At 40.6% G+C, this 21,586-nt stretch overlaps 1 protein-coding gene across 4 annotated transcripts; it reads right to left on the bottom strand.

Moving 5' to 3' along the window:
- Window positions 1–8,503: 8,503 nt before the first annotated feature.
- On the bottom strand, window positions 8,504–15,067 carry LOC128700975 (5'-deoxynucleotidase HDDC2). 4 transcript variants are annotated; one of them, XR_011391034.1, is made up of 5 exons: window positions 14,835–15,067; window positions 13,570–13,694; window positions 11,391–11,562; window positions 9,594–10,255; window positions 8,504–9,227 (listed from the first exon to the last, which is right to left on the bottom strand). XR_011391034.1 is itself a non-coding variant. In XM_053794493.2 (4 exons), exons 1-4 carry the CDS (start codon window positions 14,892–14,894, stop codon window positions 10,025–10,027), a joined length of 588 nt encoding a protein of 195 aa, XP_053650468.1. In that variant the 5' UTR covers window positions 14,895–15,067; the 3' UTR covers window positions 8,504–10,024. The 4 variants fall into 4 exon arrangements, 1 of the variants encoding a protein (XP_053650468.1); XR_008408830.2 differs by having other exon boundaries at window positions 8,504–9,431; window positions 9,472–10,255; XR_008408831.2 differs by having other exon boundaries at window positions 8,504–9,349; window positions 9,391–10,255.
- Window positions 15,068–21,586: the final 6,519 nt, after the last annotated feature.

A 21,586-nucleotide genomic window follows, 5' to 3' on the forward strand; every position in this document is an offset into this window, starting at 1 on the left:
CATTTTTTAATGTTTTGAGATGAATTATGTGTTAATGTGACTGTCTGCTGTCATGTGATGAACCTATTTTGATAGGAATTGCCGGCTGACCGATACCTGAAGCCAAGTTAATGCTGATACATATCTAATACTGTACACTAGCTGTATTTTAGGAATACAAACATTAATATATTTTTCTTATTATCAGAGCTCGGTCTGAGTGGTACATGTTTCCAAGAATTTCAAGGTCAAAAGAGCGAGTTCTGCTTATTGAAGGGAGAGCGGTGGATGTCTGGACGCTGGTGAATTGTGTTTCGTCTAAAAACTTCGAACCACTGTTCTTCCTTGGATCAAACTTGACACCTTCCCATCTGCTCTCCGGTGAGCAATGTTTTTCTGCATCGAGCTGAAACCCTTCTCAGCACAAGACTCACTTGGAAGCCGCTATATTTAATACTCTGCACTTCTATTATCTCCATGTAGGTAAGTACGTGTACCTTTTTGTATATAATAGCCATATATTAAAGTTACAGGAAACTTCAGACAAAAATCTATCAGAGTATAGTGGTACCCACACTTGTATGGGTATGAAGCATGAGTGGTACCCACACTTGTATGGGTATGAAGCATGAGTGGTACCCACACTTGTATGGGTATGAAGCATGAGTGGTACCCACACTTGTATGGGTATGAAGCATGAGTGGTACCCACACTTGTATGGGTATGAAGCATGAGTGGTACCCACACTTGTATGGGTATGAAGCATGAGTGGTACCCACACTTGTATGGGTATGAAGCATGAGTGGTACCCACACTTGTATGGGTATGAAGCATGAGTGGTACCCACACTTGTATGGGTATGAAGCATGAGTGGTACCCACACTTGTATGGGTATGAAGCATGAGTGGTACCCACACTTGTATGGGTATGAAGCATGAGTGGTACCCACACTTGTATGGGTATGAAGCATGAGTGGTACCCACACTTGTATGGGTATGAAGCATGAGTGGTACCCACACTTGTATGGGTATGAAGCATGAGTGGTACCCACACTTGTATGGGTATGAAGCATGAGTGGTACCCACACTTGTATGGGTATGAAGCATGAGTGGTACCCACACTTGTATGGGTATGAAGCATGAGTGGTACCCACACTTGTATGGGTATGAAGCATGAGTGGTACCCACACTTGTATGGGTATGAAGCATGAGTGGTACCCACACTTGTATGGGTATGAAGCATGAGTGGTACCCACACTTGTATGGGTATGAAGCATGAGTGGTACCCACACTTGTATGGGTATGAAGCATGAGTGGTACCCACACTTGTATGGGTATGAAGCATGAGTAGTACCCACACTTGTATGGGTATGAAGCATGAGTGGTACCCACACTTGTATGGGTATGAAGCATGAGTGGTACCCACACTTGTATGGGTATGAAGCATGAGTGGTACCCACACTTGTATGGGTATGAAGCATGAGTGGTACCCACACTTGTATGGGTATGAAGCATGAGTGGTACCCACACTTGTATGGGTATGAAGCATGAGTAGTACCCACACTTGTATGGGTATGAAGCATGAGTGGTACCCACACTTGTATGGGTATGAAGCATGAGTGGTACCCACACTTGTATGGGTATGAAGCATGAGTGGTACCCACACTTGTATGGGTATGAAGCATGAGTAGTACCCACACTTGTATGGGTATGAAGCATGAGTGGTACCCACACTTGTATGGGTATGAAGCATGAGTGGTACCCACACTTGTATGGGTATGAAGCATGAGTGGTACCCACACTTGTATGGGTATGAAGCATGAGTGGTACCCACACTTGTATGGGTATGACGCATGAGTGGTACCTACACTTGTATGGGTATGAAGCATGAGTAGTACCCACACTTGTATGGGTATGAAGCATGAGTGGTACCCACACTTGTATGGGTATGAAGCATGAGTGGTACCCACACTTGTATGGGTATGAAGCATGAGTGGTACCCACACTTGTATGGGTATGAAGCATGAGTGGTACCCACACTTGTATGGGTATGAAGCATGAGTGGTACCCAGACTTGTATGGGTATGAAGCATGAGTGGTACCCACACTTGTATGGGTATGAAGCATGAGTGGTACCCACACTTGTATGGGTATGAAGCATGAGTGGTACCCACACTTGTATGGGTATGAAGCATGAGTGGTACCCACACTTGTATGGGTATGAAGCATGAGGGGTACCCACACTTGTATGGGTATGAAGCATGAGTGGTACCCACACTTGTATGGGTATGAAGCATGAGTGGTACCCACACTTGTATGGGTATGAAGCATGAGTGGTACCCACACTTGTATGGGTATGAAGCATGAGTGGTACCCACACTTGTATGGGTATGAAGCATGAGTGGTACCCACACTTGTATGGGTATGAAGCATGAGTGGTACCCACACTTGTATGCGTATGAAGCATGAGTGGTACCCACACTTGTATGAAGCATGAGTAGTACCCACACTTGTATGGGTATGAAGCATGAGTGGTACCCACACTTGTATGGGTATGAAGCATGAGTGGTACCCACACTTGTATGGGTATGAAGCATGAGTTTTAAATGTTGCAGCCAGGATGAAGCTGAAGGCAGTGGAGATGTTGTGTCTGAGGACAATGTGTGGTATGAACATTAGGCAAAGAATTTGTAGTTTGGAGAGTAGAAGGTAAGGGGTTTTTTAAAAGTATTATCTGGGGGTTATTAAAAGAATTATCCAGAGTGTTGAGGAAGGATAGTTGAAATGGTTTGGACATTTAAAGAGGATGGACTTAGGTGTATAAATCTGTCGGGGAAGTAAGGGTAGAGGTCATCTTAAGAAAGGGAGGGAGGGGGTAAAGGTGGTTTTGTACGTGCGGGGCTTGAATATCCAACGAGCGTGTGTGAGTGTCTTGGATTGGAGTGGAGGCAAGTGGTTTTGATAATGTGCTGCTATTGTGTGAGCATGGCAATAAAAGATTTGTGGAAACCAAGTTGTAAGATAACCACTCCATCATGCTGTGTTGCAATTGGTCAATTTATCATGTAGTTAACTGCTTTCATAATGAAGTTGTGTCATATCCAAGGATAGTTTTCAAGATAGCTCTCTTCGTTTTGATTATAATAATAATCATGCTTTTAAGATATGGGCATGAAATTCACACCTAGATGATATCTTTAGTTTCGCTGGTAAAAATAGGAGAATACAGGGGTTATGCTTGCACATTTTCTATGTTACTGTGACTGACTGTACCGTCATGTGATGAACCTGTTTTGATAGGAATTGCCGGCTGATCGATACCTGAAGCCAACTTATTTCTGAAGAAATATTAACAACTTGTAATTTATAAATTCTACATTTTAAAATTAATACCAGATATTGTTTATATTTTCAGGGCTACGCTGACAACGAATATGTACGTTCACTGAAATACCGAGCAAGTTCTGGTTTAAAATCATTGCTTTTTTTATTGATAAAGACCAGAAGCATAGGAATGAATGGTGGAGGTAGTACATATGGGTGAATACTTGTTGAGTAATGAACATGCATCAAAAATGGAATAATAACGACCTGTTCTCACCAAGGTGGTGAGATTAAAATATTAAGAGTATTCTTGACTGGTGGTACATAGGTGACGTGCAGCCTTAATGACCATTGTGTCGTACATTATCCACTTGTCCTTTATCAGTTACTATATTTGATTTTTAAATAAAATAATTTCACTTGCCTTATTATTTTATTTAAATAACCTCATTTAAAATGGTTCTTGTCCACCAGACTGCAGTGCTGTATGACCCGTGTGGGTTTAGCACTTAGGGGTTGCATCAGTGCAAATGAATGCCTTTTAATCCAAGGAATTGTGACCACTTTTTCCATGAATTTAACAAGACCCCTCTTCTGTTTCCCCAGGCACCGTATGACCCCTATAGGTTTAGCCCCCCTCCCCCATTCCCCATTAATATTGCATCTAGAAAGTGCTACAGCTGGTGTTTAATGAAACATAAATTATATTTAAAAAAGTAATCGTTAAAATGTTTAACAAAGGAGCGCTAAAAATTTATGGATTCAAAACTGTCTTTCAGTCGGTAAGCTCTTGATCCAAGGAATTGAACTTAACCTTCCCTTATCTGAATGCCTTCCATTCCCCAGGCACTACATGGACACTCCCCTCGGGGAGGTTCCTTGACGCTAGTGAGGGGCTCTTGATCTAGGGGAATGGATCTCTACTCCAGTTCCCTGAATTAAGTCTGAATTCCTTCCACATCCCCCCCCCCCACAGGTGCTACATAATCCTATGGGTTTAGCACCCCCACAGGTGCTACATAATCCTATGGGTTTAGCAGTCCCCCCACAGGTGCTACATAATCCTATGGGTTTAGCAGTCCCCCCACAGGTGCTACATAATCCTATGGGTTTAGCACCCCCACAGGTGCTACATAATCCTATGGGTTTAGCAGTCCCCCCACAGGTGCTACATAATCCTATGTGTTTAACACTCCCCCCACAGGTGCTACATAATCCTATGGGTTTAGTGCTTCCCCCACAGGCACTGCATAATCCTATGGGTTTAGCACTCCCCGTTAATTATAATAATAATTAGTGCTCCACTTTAATTATAATAATAATAATACTGTATATGTGTACCACTTGCATTTAGTGCTATGATATATATAAACAAATGTTTTTTATGTACTATACAAAATAGTTTATATGTAATAAATACAGTGGACCCCCGAACAACGATATTTTTTCACTCCGGAAGTATGTTCAGGTGCCAGTACTGACCGAATTTGTTCCCATAAGGAATATTGTGAAGTAGATTAGTCCATTTCAGACCCCCAAACATACACGTACAAATGCACTTACATAAATACACTTACATAACTGGTCGCATTCGGAGGTGATCGTTAAGCGGGGGTCCACTAGCATGCGGTACATTTTGGATAGACTAATACTCGTGCTTACACTACTTAAGGCTAGAAGTGATGTATTGAGTGGTAAATTTTAACCCCTAAACTGTCCAAACGTAGATCCACGTTCACTCGTTGCGCTCCGAAGGTAGATCTACATCTCTTTTTGCATTTGAAAGCATGTAAAATAAAACATAGATCTATGTTCGGAGTGCTACGCGAGTGAACATAGATCAACGTTTGGACAATTTGAAGGTTAATTATGTATTATTACAAAAAAGAGAGGCAGAAAAAATATTACAATTGTGTATCAGTTAACTGCTGTGATGCCAGTGGAGATTTATCACAAACTGACATGGCAAGTGCAATATACATGTTCTTCATTAACACTTATTATAATCATTATTTTTTTTATTATTATCACACCGGCCGATTCCCACCAAGGCAGGGTGGCCCGAAAAAGAAAAACTTTCACCATCATTCACTCCATCACTGTCTTGCCAGAAGGGTGCTTTACACTACAGTTTTTAAACTGCAACATTAACACCCCTCCTTCAGAGTGCAGGCACTGTACTTCCCATCTCCAGGACTCAAGTCCGGCCTGCCGGTTTCCCTGAATCCCTTCATAAATGTTACTTTGCTCACACTCCAACAGCACGTCAAGTATTAAAAACCATTTGTCTCCATTCACTCCTATCAAACACGCTCAAGCATGCCTGCTGGAAGTCCAAGCCCCTCGCACACAAAACCTCCTTTACCCCCTCCCTCCAACCCTTCCTAGGCCGACCCCTACCCCGCCTTCCTTCCACTACAGACTGATACACTCTTGAAGTCATTCTGTTTCGCTCCATTCTCTCTACATGTCCGAACCACCTCAACAACCCTTCCTCAGCCCTCTGGACAACAGTTTTGGTAATCCCGCACCTCCTCCTAACTTCCAAACTACGAATTCTCTGCATTATATTCACACCACACATTGCCCTCAGACATGACATCTCCACTGCCTCCAGCCTTCTCCTCGCTGCAACATTCATCACCCACGCTTCACACCCATATAAGAGCGTTGGTAAAACTATACTCTCATACATTCCCCTCTTTGCCTCCAAGGACAAAGTTCTTTGTCTCCACAGACTCCTAAGTGCACCACTCACTCTTTTTCCCTCATCAATTCTATGATTCACCTCATCTTTCATAGACCCATCCGCTGACACGTCCACTCCCAAATATCTGAATACGTTCACCTCCTCCATACTCTCTCCCTCCAATCTGATATTCAATCTTTCATCACCTAATCTTTTTGTTATCCTCATAACCTTACTCTTTCCTGTATTCACCTTTAATTTTCTTCTTTTGCACACCCTACCAAATTCATCCACCAATCTCTGCAACTTCTCTTCAGAATCTCCCAAGAGCACAGTGTCATCAGCAAAGAGCAGCTGTGACAACTCCCACTTTGTGTGTGATTCTTTATCTTTTAACTCCACGCCTCTTGCCAAGACCCTCGCATTTACTTCTCTTACAACCCCATCTATAAATATATTAAACAACCACGGTGACATCACACATCCTTGTCTAAGGCCTACTTTTACTGGGAAAAAATTTCCCTCTTTCCTACATACTCTAACTTGAGCCTCACTATCCTCGTAAAAACTCTTCACTGCTTTCAGTAACCTACCTCCTACACCATACACTTGCAACATCTGCCACATTGCCCCCCTATCCACCCTGTCATACGCCTTTTCCAAATCCATAAATGCCACAAAGACCTCTTTAGCCTTATCTAAATACTGTTCACTTATATGTTTCACTGTAAACACCTGGTCCACACACCCCCTACCTTTCCTAAAGCCTCCTTGTTCATCTGCTATCCTATTCTCCGTCTTACTCTTAATTCTTTCAATTATAACTCTACCATACACTTTACCAGGTACACTCAACAGACTTATCCCCCTATAATTTTTGCACTCTCTTTTATCCCCTTTGCCTTTATACAAAGGAACTATGCATGCTCTCTGCCAATCCCTAGGTACCTTACCCTCTTCCATACATTTATTAAACAATTGCACCAACCACTCCAAAACTATATCCCCACCTGCTTTTAACATTTCTATCTTTATCCCATCAATCCCGGCTGCCTTACCCCCTTTCATTTTACCTACTGCCTCACGAACTTCCCCCACACTCACAACTGGCTCTTCCTCACTCCTACAAGATGTTATTCCTCCTTGCCCTATACACGAAATCACAGCTTCCCTATCTTCATCAACATTTAACAATTCCTCAAAATATTCCTTCCATCTTCCCAATACCTCTAACTCTCCATTTAATAACTCTCCTCTCCTATTTTTAACTGACAAATCCATTTGTTCTCTAGGCTTTCTTAACTTGTTAATCTCACTCCAAAACTTTTTCTTATTTTCAACAAAATTTGTTGATAACATCTCACCCACTCTCTCATTTGCTCTCTTTTTACATTGCTTCACCACTCTCTTAACCTCTCTCTTTTTCTCCATATACTCTTCCCTCCTTGCATCACTTCTACTTTGTAAAAACTTCTCATATGCTAACTTTTTCTCCCTTACTACTCTCTTTACATCATCATTCCACCAATCGCTCCTCTTCCCTCCTGCACCCACTTTCCTGTAACCACAAACTTCTGCTGAACACTCTAACACTACATTTTTAAACCTACCCCATACCTCTTCGACCCCATTGCCTATGCTCTCATTAGCCCATCTATCCTCCAATAGCTGTTTATATCTTACCCTAACTGCCTCCTCTTTTAGTTTATAAACCTTCACCTCTCTCTTCCCTGATGCTTCTATTCTCCTTGTATCCCATCTACCTTTTACTCTCAGTGTAGCTACAACTAGAAAGTGATCTGATATATCTGTGGCCCCTCTATAAACATGTACATCCTGAAGTCTACTCAACAGTCTTTTATCTACCAATACATAATCCAACAAACTACTGTCATTTCGCCCTACATCATATCGTGTATACTTATTTATCCTCTTTTTCTTAAAATATGTATTACCTATAACTAAACCCCTTTCTATACAAAAGGAAGTGCTAAACCCATAAGGGTCATAGAGCGCTGACGTAAATTGTAACTGTCTGGTTTAACGTGACGAGTGGTATGAAACACCTGCACAGAACCGTCCACTAAACCAGTACTTCCCCATATCCTTCCTAAATGTAAATTTATCCAATTTGAGTCCATTACATATTTTGAGTTCTTTCCTGAAGGGATATCCTCAAAACCTTCTACAGTGGACCCCCGGTTTACGATCATCTCCCAATGCGACCAGTTATGTAAGTGCGTTTGTACGTGTATGTTTGGGGGTCTGAAATGGACTAATCTACTTCACAATATTCCTTATGGGAACAAATTCGGTCAGTACTGGCACCTGAACATACTTCTGGAATGAAAAAATATCGTTATCCGGGGGTCCACTGTATTTATAACTCCATTATTTATGTCCATGTGTATCATTCCGTCCTCTCCCAGGGCTATATAATCCCCTATAACTGAACCATCCCTAAGAAAGATGAAAAATGGTCTGGTGATACCAACAAGATGTGTTAAAAGTCTTGTACAGTTCAGGACATTTATTTGAGGAAATGTTTTGCAATGAGTGGTTTTTTTCAGTCATGATACAAAGATAACTAATAGCAAATTACTGGCTAGTCAGGTGGTAACACTAGGCTTCACTAGAGGAGACCCCGCTTTACATTATTATAATACAAACAAGCACTAAACCTACTGGTCATGTAGCCCCCGCTTCACTTAATGGTGGCTTGCTAATGCAGCGGTTTTCAATTCTAGCCAGTCTTCATTTATTCAGACTTCCTACAATAAATATATTCACCACTCACTATCCGCTAAGGACGAAAATATCTTAAGGTAACGTATGTAGTGTATATGCGCTTTTTAGGCCTAGCTCTAGTGCTCACTTTTTTTTTTTTTTTCAACAAGTCGGCCGTCTCCCACCGAGGCAGGGTGACCCAAAAAAGAAAGAAAATCCCCAAAAAGAAAATACTTTCATCATCATTCAACACTTTCACCACACTCACACATAATCACTGTTTTCGCAGAGGCGCCCAGAACACAACAGTTTAGAAGCATATACCTATATACACAACATATCCCTCCAAACTGCCAATATCCTGAACCCCTCCTTTAGAGTGCAGGCATTGTACTTCCCATTCCCACTTAATATATGATAGTGTAAACATTTAATCAAGCTTTTATATGCATTTGAAAGTGGAAAAAAAAAAGGCTGTTTCACTTTACAGCAGCAGCCAGGAACCTAACCTGCTGTATAAGCAGGGCCCTACAGTAGCCCAGAACCTAACCTGCTGTATAAGTGGGGCCCTACAGTAGCCCAGAAGCTAACCTGCTGTATAAGTGGGCCCTACAGTAGCCCAGAAGCTAACCTGCTGTATAAGTGGGGCCCTACAGTAGCCCAGAAGCTAACCTGCTGTATAAGTGGGGCCCTACAGTAGCCCAGAAGCTAACCTGCTGTATAAGTGGGCCCTACAGTAGCCCAGAAGCTAACCTGCTGTATAAGTGGGGCCCTACAGTAGCCCAGAAGCTAACCTGCTGTATAAGTGGGCCCTACAGTAGCCCAGAAGCTAACCTACTGTATAAGTGGGGCCCTACAGTAGCCCAGAAGCTAACCTGCTGTATAAGTGGGGCCTACAGTAGCCCAGAAGCTAACCTGCTGTATAAGTGGGGCCCTACAGTAGCCCAGAAGCTAACCTGCTGTATAAGTGGGGCCCTACAGTAGCCCAGAAGCTAACCTGCTGTATAAGTGGGGCCTTCTTCTATATCCAAATTGTTGATCAAAAGGATATTACCCACTCTGGAGACCACTGTAACAATGCTGACCTGTACTTCTCAAACCCATCCCATCTCACCACACTTAACTACTACCAGTTCTATCCTCTCGCAGGTTACCACCCGACTCCTGCCACTACATACAGAATAAATAGTTATCTGATTTTAATCAATAAAGTCAGAAAACAAAGTAAATATTTGACTTTAATCAATAAAGTCACAGAACAAAATAAATATTTGACTTTAATCAAAACATTCAGTCGATGGTTAATTTAAGAATGTTCTGCTGGATCGTTCAGCACTCGGTTTCTCTGTACATACAATTCTTCGACCCACTTCTTGACCTTGGGGTGCGTAAACACTCCTTCCGTCGACTTGAAGAATTCGTCAAGCGAGCCCGCACGGTCCTGACTTGTCTCGTACTCAAAGGCTTGCAAGATCATGTCAAACTTGTCTAAATCTTTGACAAGTTTGGCTTCAGGTGTCTTTTGTTCTTCGTATTCCTGAAAGATGTCAACATTATTAAATTATACATTCTTGGAGGGTTAAAAAATGTATAATTTAACCCTCCAAGAATATGTATATATTTTAAGGGTTAAATTATACATTCTTGGAGGATAAAATTTTAAGTGAATACTAATCCTAAAATGGTAGCCTCGTTAAATAAAAATTATGCATTCTCTGAATAGAAATTAGCGAGTAAATAATGAAAATGAAAATGCTTATTTTCTTGTAAATCTTACAGTGTGTGGTTTACGTTATAAAATATTAATTACAAAGAAGGCCATCAGCATGCCTGGGCATTTCGGGCAGACTAAGGCTTTGCTAAATAAAAAATACATTTTATACAATAGTGGTAAATGGCATAACTTCAGCAGAGTGAAGAGGGCCTTATGGTAGGCAGAAATATACACTGTAGTGTTCTTTGTTATTTTTTACCTTAGCGACCATCTCCATCCAAAACAGAGTGACTCGTAAAACAAGGAAACACATTCGCCATCATTTATTCAATCACCGCAGGCACTGACTTTTTTTTTAACACATCGGTTGTTTCCTACCGAGGCGGTGACCCAGAAAGAAAGACCTATCTGTTATATATTCCACACATAATAATAATTTTATTTCTACAAGTACAGTGGACCCCCGATTAACGATATTTTTTCACTCCAGAAGTATGTTCAGGTGCCAGTACTGACCGAATTTGTTCCCATAAGAAATATTGTGAAGTAGATTAGTCCATTTCAGACCCCCAAACATACACGTACAAACGCACTTACATAAATACACTTACATAATTGGTCGCATTGGGAGGTGATCGTTAAGCGGGGGTCCACTGTACATGTACAAGGTATACAGACCATAGCTGGCGTCAGTGACATACTACTATATAGATAACCGCTTGTTGTGCTGAGCATTTCCCACAAATTAGGTCAATTTTGTCTCAGGATGCAACCCACACCAGTCACCGAACACCTAGGTACCCATTTTACTGCTAGGTGAACATGGACAGCAGGTGCCCTAAGGAAACATGTCCAAATGTTTCCACCTGTACCGGGGATCGAACCACGGATCTCAGTGTGTGTGAGTGTGTGTGCTACCAGCCCAGCTACAGAACACCACAACTGTAATCGAACATACCAAAAACAGATTATACATTTCATTTCCGGCCTTTTCTCCGACCAGAGTTATGAAGTGTTCCATGGCTGCGACCTCCTTTTTATGTTTGTCCTCGTCGGAGACTCCACAGTGTGGGGTCAGGTCGCCCACAACGCTTTCTGCCATGTCGTGAACCAATGATATCTTCATCACTCTGAAAAAAATATATTTAAATGCTTTTACAGTGTATTTCAGTTAACTTGTATATAGTGGCGTGAAGAGGTCTGGTGATGCCCGGGGCTGACTCCTTGATTGTATGCCCCAAAGTCTCCTTGATTGTATACCCCAAAGTCTCCTTGATTGTATGCCCCAAAGTCTCCTTGATTGTATACCCCAAAGTCTCCTTGATTATATGCCCCAAAGACTCCTTGATTGTATGCCCCAAAGTCTCCTTGATTGTATGCCCCAAAGTCTCCTTGATTGTATGCCCCAAGTCTCCTTGATTGTATGCCCCACAGTCTCTTGATTGTATGCCCCAAGTCTCCTTGATTGTATGCCCCAAAGACTCATTGATTGTATGCCCCAAAGACTCCTTGATTGTATGCCCCAAAGACTCCTTGATTGTATGCCCCAATGACTCCTTGATTGTATGCCCCAAAGTCTCCTTGATTGTATGCCCCAAGTCTCCTTGATTGTATGCCCCAAGTCTCCTTGATCGTATGCCCCAAAGACTCCTTGATTGTATGCCCCAAAGACTCCTTGATTGTATGCCCCAAAGTCTCCTTGATTGTATGCCCCAAAGTCTCCTTGATTGTATGCCCCAAATCACTATCTTATTATCCTCTCTAATTGGATACCCCCTCATTTGGATGCCTGGGGCCACCACCCCCTCCCCTCCCCCCCTCTGCATGGCACTGCCTGTATGTTGGGTACAGAAAACATTGGATAAACAATCTTCCCACATATAATAATAATAATAATAATAATAATAATAATAATAATAATGATAATAATAACTTATTTCCAAATGATACAATATTTAACAAGAGGTGAATTGACCAGAGTTTTATAAGAGAGTTTTATAAGGGGGCTACATAAGAGAGTTTTATAAGGGGGCTACATAAGAGAGTTTTATAAGGGGGCTACAAAAGAGAGTTTTATAAGGGGGCTACATAAGAGAGTTTTATAAGGGGGCTACATAAGAGAGTTTTATAAGGGGGCTACAAAAGAGAGTTTTATAAGGGGGCTACATAAGAGAGTTTTATAAGGGGGCTACATAAGAGAGTTTTATAAGGGGGCTACATAAGAGAGTTTTATAAGGGGGCTACATAAGAGTTTTATAAGGGGGCTACATAAGAGAGTTTTATAAGGGGCTACATAAGAGAGTTTTATAAGGGGGCTACATACGAGAGTTTTATAAGGGGGCTACATAAGAGAGTTTTATAAGGGGGCTACATAAGAGTTTTATAAGGGGGCTACATAAGAGAGTTTTATAAGGGGGCTACATAAGAGAGTTTTATAAGGGGGCTACATAAGAGTTTTATAAGGGGGCTACATAAGAGAGTTTTATAAGGGGGCTACATAAGAGAGTTTTATAAGGGGGCTACATAAGAGTTTTATAAGGGGGCTACATAAGAGTTTTATAAGGGGGCTACATAAGAGTTTTATAAGGGGGCTACATAAGAGTTTTATAAGGGGGCTACATAAGAGAGTTTTATAAGGGGGCTACATAAGAGTTTTATAAGGGGGCTACATAAGAGAGTTTGATAAGGGGGCTACATAAGAGAGTTTTATAAGGGGGCTACATAAGAGTTTTATAAGGGGGCTACATAAGAGTTTTATAAGGGGGCTACATAAGAGAGTTTTATAAGGGGGCTACATAAGAGTTTTATAAGGGGGCTACATAAGAGTTTTATAAGGGGGCTACATAAGAGTTTTATAAGGGGGCTACATAAGAGAGTTTTATAAGGGGGCTACATAAGAGTTTTATAAGGGGGCTACATAAGAGAGTTTTATAAGGGGGCTACATAAGAGTTTTATAAGGGGGCTACATAAGAGAGTTTTATAAGGGGGCTACATAAGAGTTTTATAAGGGGGCTACATAAGAGTTTTATAAGGGGGCTACATAAGAGTTTTATAAGGGGGCTACATAAGAGTTTTATAAGGGGGCTACATAAGAGAGTTTGATAAAAGAGAGTCGACTATACGACAAAAATCTCACCTGTCCCTATTGACATTGTCGTCGTCGTCGAGAAGGAACGACATAACGGCCATCCGGTACATGTGACCTGATATGGTCTCCGGGTCACTGACGTTACGGAGAACCCATCCCGTTCTCTTCATGTGCTGGAAATAAAACTTCGATTACCAATCACACGGTTAATTTTCCGTCCAAACGACAAATTACTCGTGCGATACATTACGCTAGTGGTATTTTCATTCCCGACATCGAGTCGGTTTGAAACTGCTTGATAAATCCCGCCTGTTAGTAATGGTGTAATGACTCTGGTGGGTTTAGTGCTTACTTTCAATTATTATAATAATTGACATAAAAATGGAATCTGAGGGAAATAATTGGTTGTTCGCCAGTTACTGATGATGCTATAATTATTATTAATTGAATAATAATAAAAAATTATTTGTTTAATACAATCTAGAAATTTGACTGGACAAATAATAATAATAATAATAATAATAATAATAATAATAGCAATAATAATAATAATAATAATAATAATAATAATAATACTAGCAACAACAATAATAATAATAATAATAATAATAATAATAATAATAATAATAATAATAATAGCAATAATAATAATAATAATAATAATAATAATAATAATAATAGCAATAATAATAATAATAATAATAATAATAATAATACTAGCAACAACAACAATAATAATAATAATAATAATAATAATAATAATAATAATAGCAATAATAATAATAATAATAATAATAATAATAATAATAATAATAGCAATAATAATAATAATAATACTAGCAATAATAATAATAATAATAATAATAATAGCAACAATAATAATAATAATAATAAAAATAGCAATAATAATAATAATAATAATAATAATAATAGCAATAATAATAATAATAATAATAATAATAATAATAGCAATAATAATAATAATAATAATAATAAAAATAATAATAATAATAATAATAATAATAATAATAACTAAAATATAGATAAATAAACTAATGTAGGTATGTGTATTTATATATATACATGAACATATATATATATATATATAAATTAATATATTATTATTATTATTATTATAATCAAGGGGGAAGCGCTAAACCCGGAAGATTATACAGCGCCTGGGGGGGGGGATGTGGAAGGCATTCAGGCTTAATTCGGGGAACTGGAGCACAGATCCAATTCCCTAAAACAAGAGCCCCTCACCAACATCAAGGAACCTTCCTTGAGGGGATAAATTAATATAAATTTCTTGCCTTTAATCGACCCATTTCTTTCAAAAATTCCAGACAATTTTTAGCAGTATAAGAAGCCATAATTTCTTATTTTCTTGATAATACGACAACTTGAAGCTTATTGTCTTCTTCTCTTCTTATTTACGACACTTATACCTTATTATTGTCTCTTTTTTGGCAATAAATGGAAAGTATTGTTAACTTCTTGAAGAAAGTGACGCCATTGTTGTTGTTTGTGGTTGTTAAGGGTCACTAAAACTTATCTCTTATTGAACCCGGAATTTCGGACACTTGTCCGTGAGTCCGGGTTCAATAAGTGGTAAGATAGATAAGATAAGATAAGATTTCGTTCGGATTTTTAACCCCGGAGGGTTAGCCACCCAGGATAACCCAAGAAAGTCAGTGCGTCATCGAGGACTGTCTAACTTATTTCCATTGGGGTCCTTAATCTTGTCCCCCAGGATGCGACCCACACCAGTCGACTAACACCCAGGTACCTATTTGCTGCTAGGTGAACAGGACAACAGGTGTAAGGAAACGTGTCGAAATGTTTCCACCCGCCGGGAATCGAACCCGGGCCCTCCGTGTGTGAAGCGGGTGCTTTAGCCACCAGGCCACCAGGCCGTTCCATTAGAGGACACGTGTACGTGGAGGACAAGTGTCCTCCATGGTCGCTTGTCTTCCACGGTCACTGGATGTAATGGACACTTTTAGTCCCCAGGATGCCACCCACACCAGTCCACTAACACCCAGGATACCACCCACACCAGTCCACTAACACCCAGGATACCACCCACACCAGTCCACTAACACCCAGGATACCACCCACACCAGTCCACTAACACCCAGGATGCCACCCACACCAGTCGACTAACACCCAGGATGCCACCCACACCAGTCCACTAACACCCAGGATGCCACCCACACCAGTCCACTAACACCCAGCTACGTACTTACTGCTAGATGAACAGGGACAACAGGTGTGAATATCAAAATGGTATACAATGGTAGCCACTGAGAGGTCATGTCCCTCTCAGTGGCTACATTCTCACTACTACTACTCTGCACCTCTCCTTCCCACAGTATTTAAGTCTCAACACTGTCACTTGACCTTCAGTAAGTTCCTGACTTTGGAACTGAACTTCTCCAAGCTGAGGGACTGACAACCTCAAATTTACGACTTCAAGGGTGATGGACTGATTACATCGTCTTCACATCTCTACTGTTCCTGCCTACTTTCTGTACTCGACTGAAGAAGCCTACTGTGTAGGCGAAACGTTTCAGAATAAAGTTGCCTAAATGTTGCCTATGTGTCTTACCTACTGACAGCAAGTGTCTTAAGGAAACATATCCTAATGTTTCTATAAAGGACTCCAATGGAAATAAGTCACTTTGTCCGACTTTTTTTGGTTATCCCAGTTTCTCTATACATATGCTGCTATATATGATAATGCAACATCCCCCCAATGAAAAGCAGGGGTGTCACTAGCACGTTAAGAGACCATACAATAAGTGTCAGGGGCCCGAGACTGTTCAACTGCCTCCCAGCATACATAAGGGGGATTACCAACAGACCCCTGGCAGTCTTCAAGCTGGCACTGGACAAGCACCTAAAGTCGGTTCCTGACCAGCCGGGCTGTGGCTCGTACGTTGGTTTGCGTGCAGCTAGCAGCAACAGCCTGGTTGATCAGGCTCTGATCCACCAGGAGGCCTGGTCACAGACCGGGCCGCGGGGGCGGTGACCCCCGGAACTCTCTCCAGGTAAACTCCAGGCTATGTAACTGTATTTGTGTATACCTGAATAAACTTACTTACCCGTACCGGGGATCGAACCGCGAATCTCACAGTGTAAGTTGAATGCGCTACCAACCCAGCTACGGGACACCTTACATTGTATACATCTCAGTGACTCTGACATGTAGTTTAATACTACCTGTCTGTCCATTTTTTTTTAAATACCAGGAATACATTCGCTGGTTACCAGACCTCAGTTGGTATCTGGCTCTGCCAGAAACTACTTATAAGAACTACTCTGCATAACTATGAGCTTCAATATGTCACCAATCTCTGTGTAAATAGTTTATAATGTTGAATTATTATTATAATCAAGGGGGAAGCGCTAAACCCGGAGGATTATACAGCGCCTGGGTGGGGGGATGTGGAAGGCATTCAGGCTTAATTCGGGGAACTGGAGCACAGATCCAATTCCCTAAATCAAGAGCCCCTCACCAACATCAAGGAACCTTCCTTGAGGGGTTATAATGTTGAAATAAACTTGAATTTCCATTTATTTTGCAGTTACCCGGACTCCCGGGTTCAATAAGACCTAAACTTTGGTGACCCTTTACAACTCCAACAACACTAAGCAGTATGTCCAACTCAGCGCTTAACCTCATAGATTTAGCACTTTTCGCCAATCTTCAGAACCTATTTACATTGCGTGGTGGTGCTGTTTTAGCGCTTTATTTTCTCATTACCAAATTTAATAATAAAAAAAATTGAAATCTGAGTATATATGTAATTAAGAAGAGCGAAAACAGGAAATCTATAATAACTGTACTCACTTAAATGTGTTTGCAGGGGTCGAGTCACAGCTCCCGTGATGATTCCCGTCTTCTAGTTAGTAGACAGAAGACGGGTCCGAGTCGAATCGAAATGTCGAAATAAATGTCAGTCTCCTAAGTGTAGGTTAACCTAAGAACATAAAAATGGAGGAACACTGCAAAAGGCCTACTGGCCCATACAAGGCAGGTCGTCATAAAAACGACCTCTAGCTAAAGCTACCCAAGAATTAACTTCAGTACCCAATGGCACCAATTAAACCCAACCCCTCCCAATCTCTTCTTAAAGCTACCCAAGGTCCTAGCCTCTATCACCCCACTGGGAAGACTGTTCCACACATCCACAACTCTGTTAGAAAACCAGTACTTACCTATGTCCTTTCTAAATCTAAATTTATCCAACTTAAATCCATTATTCCTGGTTCTTACCTGGTTCGACACCCTCAGTACTTTATTAATATCTCCCTTGTTTATGCCCGTCATCCACTTATACACTTCAATGATATCTCCCCTCATTCTACGCCTCTCCAGAGAGTGGAGATTTAAGGCTTTAAGTCTATCTTCATACGGGAGGTTCCTTACACAGTAAATCATTTTAGTCATTCTTCTCTGTATGTTCTCTAATGAGTCTATGTCCATCCTGTAGTAAGGGGACCAAAACTGAGCAGCATAATATAAATGAGGCCTCACTAGTGATATATAGAGCTGTAAAATAACTTTTGGACTTCTGTTACTTATACTTCTTGAGATAAATCCAAGTAATCTGTTGGCCTTGTTGTGCACACTAAGGCACTGCTGTCTTGGCTTTAGATTTCTGCTTACCATGACTCCCAAGTCTTTTTCACAGTCTGAATGATCAAGCTCTACTTCACCTAGATTATAGCTTCGAGGGTTATTATCATTACCAAGGACAAAGTACCTTACACTTATCCACATTGAACTTCATCTGCCATTTTTGCAGACATTAATTTGCCCAAATCCTCCTGGAGTTCACTGGTATCCTCCTATGAGTGAATTATACGGCCTATCTTTGCTCATGTCACTCGTAATTCCTTCATCAAGGTCATTAATGTAAATTATGAACAAGAGAGGGCCTAAAACTGATCCTTGTGGAACGCCATTAGTGATCCTTATAGAGAATAAACTTTGAATTGAATTGAATTGAATTCAGATTTCACCCCATTAATGGTAACTCTCTGCTTTCTATTGGTAAGCTTCTATCCATGCTGGAACTTGACCTCCTATACCATGAGCTGCCACTTAAGAGTCTCCTGTGAGGTACTCTATCGAAGGCTTTACTAAAATCCAAATAAACAATATCATATTCCTTATGACTGTCAACTGCCACAAATGTTCTACCGAAGAACGTCAGTAAGTTTGTCAGGCAGGAACCACCTCTCGTGAACCCATGCTCAGATTCATTAATCAAATTATGCTCTTCAACGTGACTTCTAATGATATCTATATTTGATTCTAATAATTTACCAACTATAGACGTCAGACTTATTGGACGGTAGTTTGAAGGAACGGACTTATCCCCTGATTTGAATATAGGAACTACATTAAGTACCCTATTGAATTTGTCTAAATCCTCCTGAAGTTCCCTGATAACTACGTTTGAATCAATTATCCTACATATCTTTGTGTCATCGGCGAATTTACTCATATCACTTGTAATTCCTTCATCAAGATCATTAATTCCCTCCCAATGTTTTCACCCGCACCGGGGATCGAACCGAGTGAGTTACCAATCGAGGCACAGGAAACATATAATATGCATTTAGGAGACAGCACATAATGGGTCCAGGAACTGTACCTCAACATTACAGAGGTACATAATGGGTCCAGGAACTGTACCTCAACATTACAGAGGTATATAATGGGTCCAGGGATTGTACCTCGACATTACAGAGGCATATAATGGGTCCAGGAACTGTACCTCAACATTACAGAGGTGCACAATGGGTCCAGGAACTGTACCTCATTAACAATGTTGTTGAGGGACTTTAGATTAGAGTGGGAGATGACAAAAGTTGGGTCAAGGAGAGCAGGTCTAAACTGCTGTGATACCTTAATCACCTAGTTATGGTTACAGGAGTCGAGTCACAGCTCCTGGCCCCGAGTCACAGCTCCTAGCTGTGACTACTAATAGAAGAAAAAACAGAGGGGCAAAGATGCTTCCCTGTGGAACACCAGTGTCCACAGGTCATCATGACGAGGCTGTGACCTTGATAGACACATTGTTGCCCGTAAATCAAGATTTTATGTATGAAAGTGCATGACCTATGATACCCTAATTATCTAGTTTAAGGAGTAAAATGCTGCAGTCTGAGGTAAAATAGGTATCTGGGTGTTAGGTGACTGGTGTGGTTGGCATCCTCGGTGTTAGTGGACTGGTGTGGGTCACATCCTGGGTGTTAGTGGACTGGTGTGGGTGGCATCCTGGGTGTTAGTGGACTGGTGTGGGTTACATCCTGGGTGTTAGTGGACTGGTGTGGGTCACATCCTGGGTGTTAGTGGACTGGTGTGGGTGGCATCCTGGGTGTTAGTGGACTGGTGTGGGTCACATCCTGGGTGTTAGGTGACTGGTGTGGGTGGCATCCTGGGTGTTAGTGGACTGGTGTGGGTCACATCCTGGGTGTTAGGTGACTGGTGTGGGTGGCATCCTGGGACAAAACTGACCTAATATGCAGGAAATGCTGTACATAACAAGGAACTTTCTATATAGTAGTATGTCATAGGTGTCAGCTATGGTCTGTATAAGTTGTGTCAGGTACTGGTAGTAATAAATATTATTATTATTATTATTATTATTATTATTATTATTATTATTATTATTATTATTATTATTATTATTGTTATTATTATTATTATTATTATTATTGTTATTATTATTATTATTATTATTATTATTATTATTATTATTATTATTATTATTATTATTATTATTTGTGGAAAATATTTTAATTTTCCCAAACTATAGTGCATAATAGGTGTTTAATGTGTCGATATGAGTCAAAAATGTATTTGAAAATAGGATAGAACCAAGAGTTCCCTTTGCGCATGCACGGATGTGCGGGGGTAGAGGTCGAACTGGGGCATGGAGGAGGCCGAGTGTTTTGAATGTAGTGAGGAGGCTGGGAAAGCATGGAACCAGGAAATTGGCGTTCACGGCGGCCTAAGTAAGTAAGTAAGTAAATTTATTCAGGTATACACAAATACAGTTACATAGAATTATCATACATAGCAGCATATGTGTAGAGAACCTGGGATAACCCAAAAAAGTCAGACAGAGTGACTTATTTCCATTGGGGTCCTTTTACCTTATTATTATAATATAAGAACATAAGAACATAAGAAAGGAGGAACACTGCAGCAGGCCTGTTGGCCCATACTAGGCAGGTCCTTTACAATTCATCCCACTAACAAAAATTTGACCAATCCAATTTTCAATGCTACCCAAATCCAATATATTACCCAGTAATATTTTCTTATTATTCTACAATGAAGATAACATCTTATTATCATACTAAAAAGACTGTCTACTACACGAGGGTCATTAAGACTATCTACAATACGAGGGTCATTAAGACTATCTACTACACGAGGGTCATTAAGACTATTTACTACACGAGGGTCATTAAGACTATCTACAATACGAGGGTCATTAAGACTATCTACTACACGAGGGTCATTAAGACTATCTACTACACCAAGGTCATTAAGACTATCTACAATACGAGGGTCATTACTAGGAATAAGGTAAAATTTACACGTATGTTAGCTAAAAAAATAGAAAATCATTCCCCTCCCTTTCTGTAGCTACATTCATCAAACACTTTTTGGCACTCTTCTTGAACTGGTTCATGTTATGACTGGCTTTGACATGTGAGGGCAGTCTGTTCCATTCCTTTATTGCTGTACAATAAAAGGTGTTTGACGCCTGGCCACTGACTGTAGGAAGTGTCGTAACTGTTCCTGGTGGAGAGTGAGGGAACGTGATTGACGGGACCACGGTAATAGAGTGGTAAAATGAGTGAATAATGGTAGGACTGGGTGACTGGCGCGTCACCATGGACTGTGTCCCGGGGAAAATTACCCTTGGTTTAATCATCACTCATCGGTCTCAGATCTTAATGGAGTGATCTCTAATGTGTATAATAATTATGAGACATTAAATCGTCTTGTGAATTGTAATGTAATTAATGATAA

The sequence above is a fragment of the Cherax quadricarinatus genome, unplaced genomic scaffold, assembly GCF_038502225.1.
Source record: "Cherax quadricarinatus isolate ZL_2023a unplaced genomic scaffold, ASM3850222v1 Contig37, whole genome shotgun sequence".
In the NCBI taxonomy this organism is placed as follows: Eukaryota; Metazoa; Arthropoda; class Malacostraca; order Decapoda; family Parastacidae; genus Cherax; species Cherax quadricarinatus.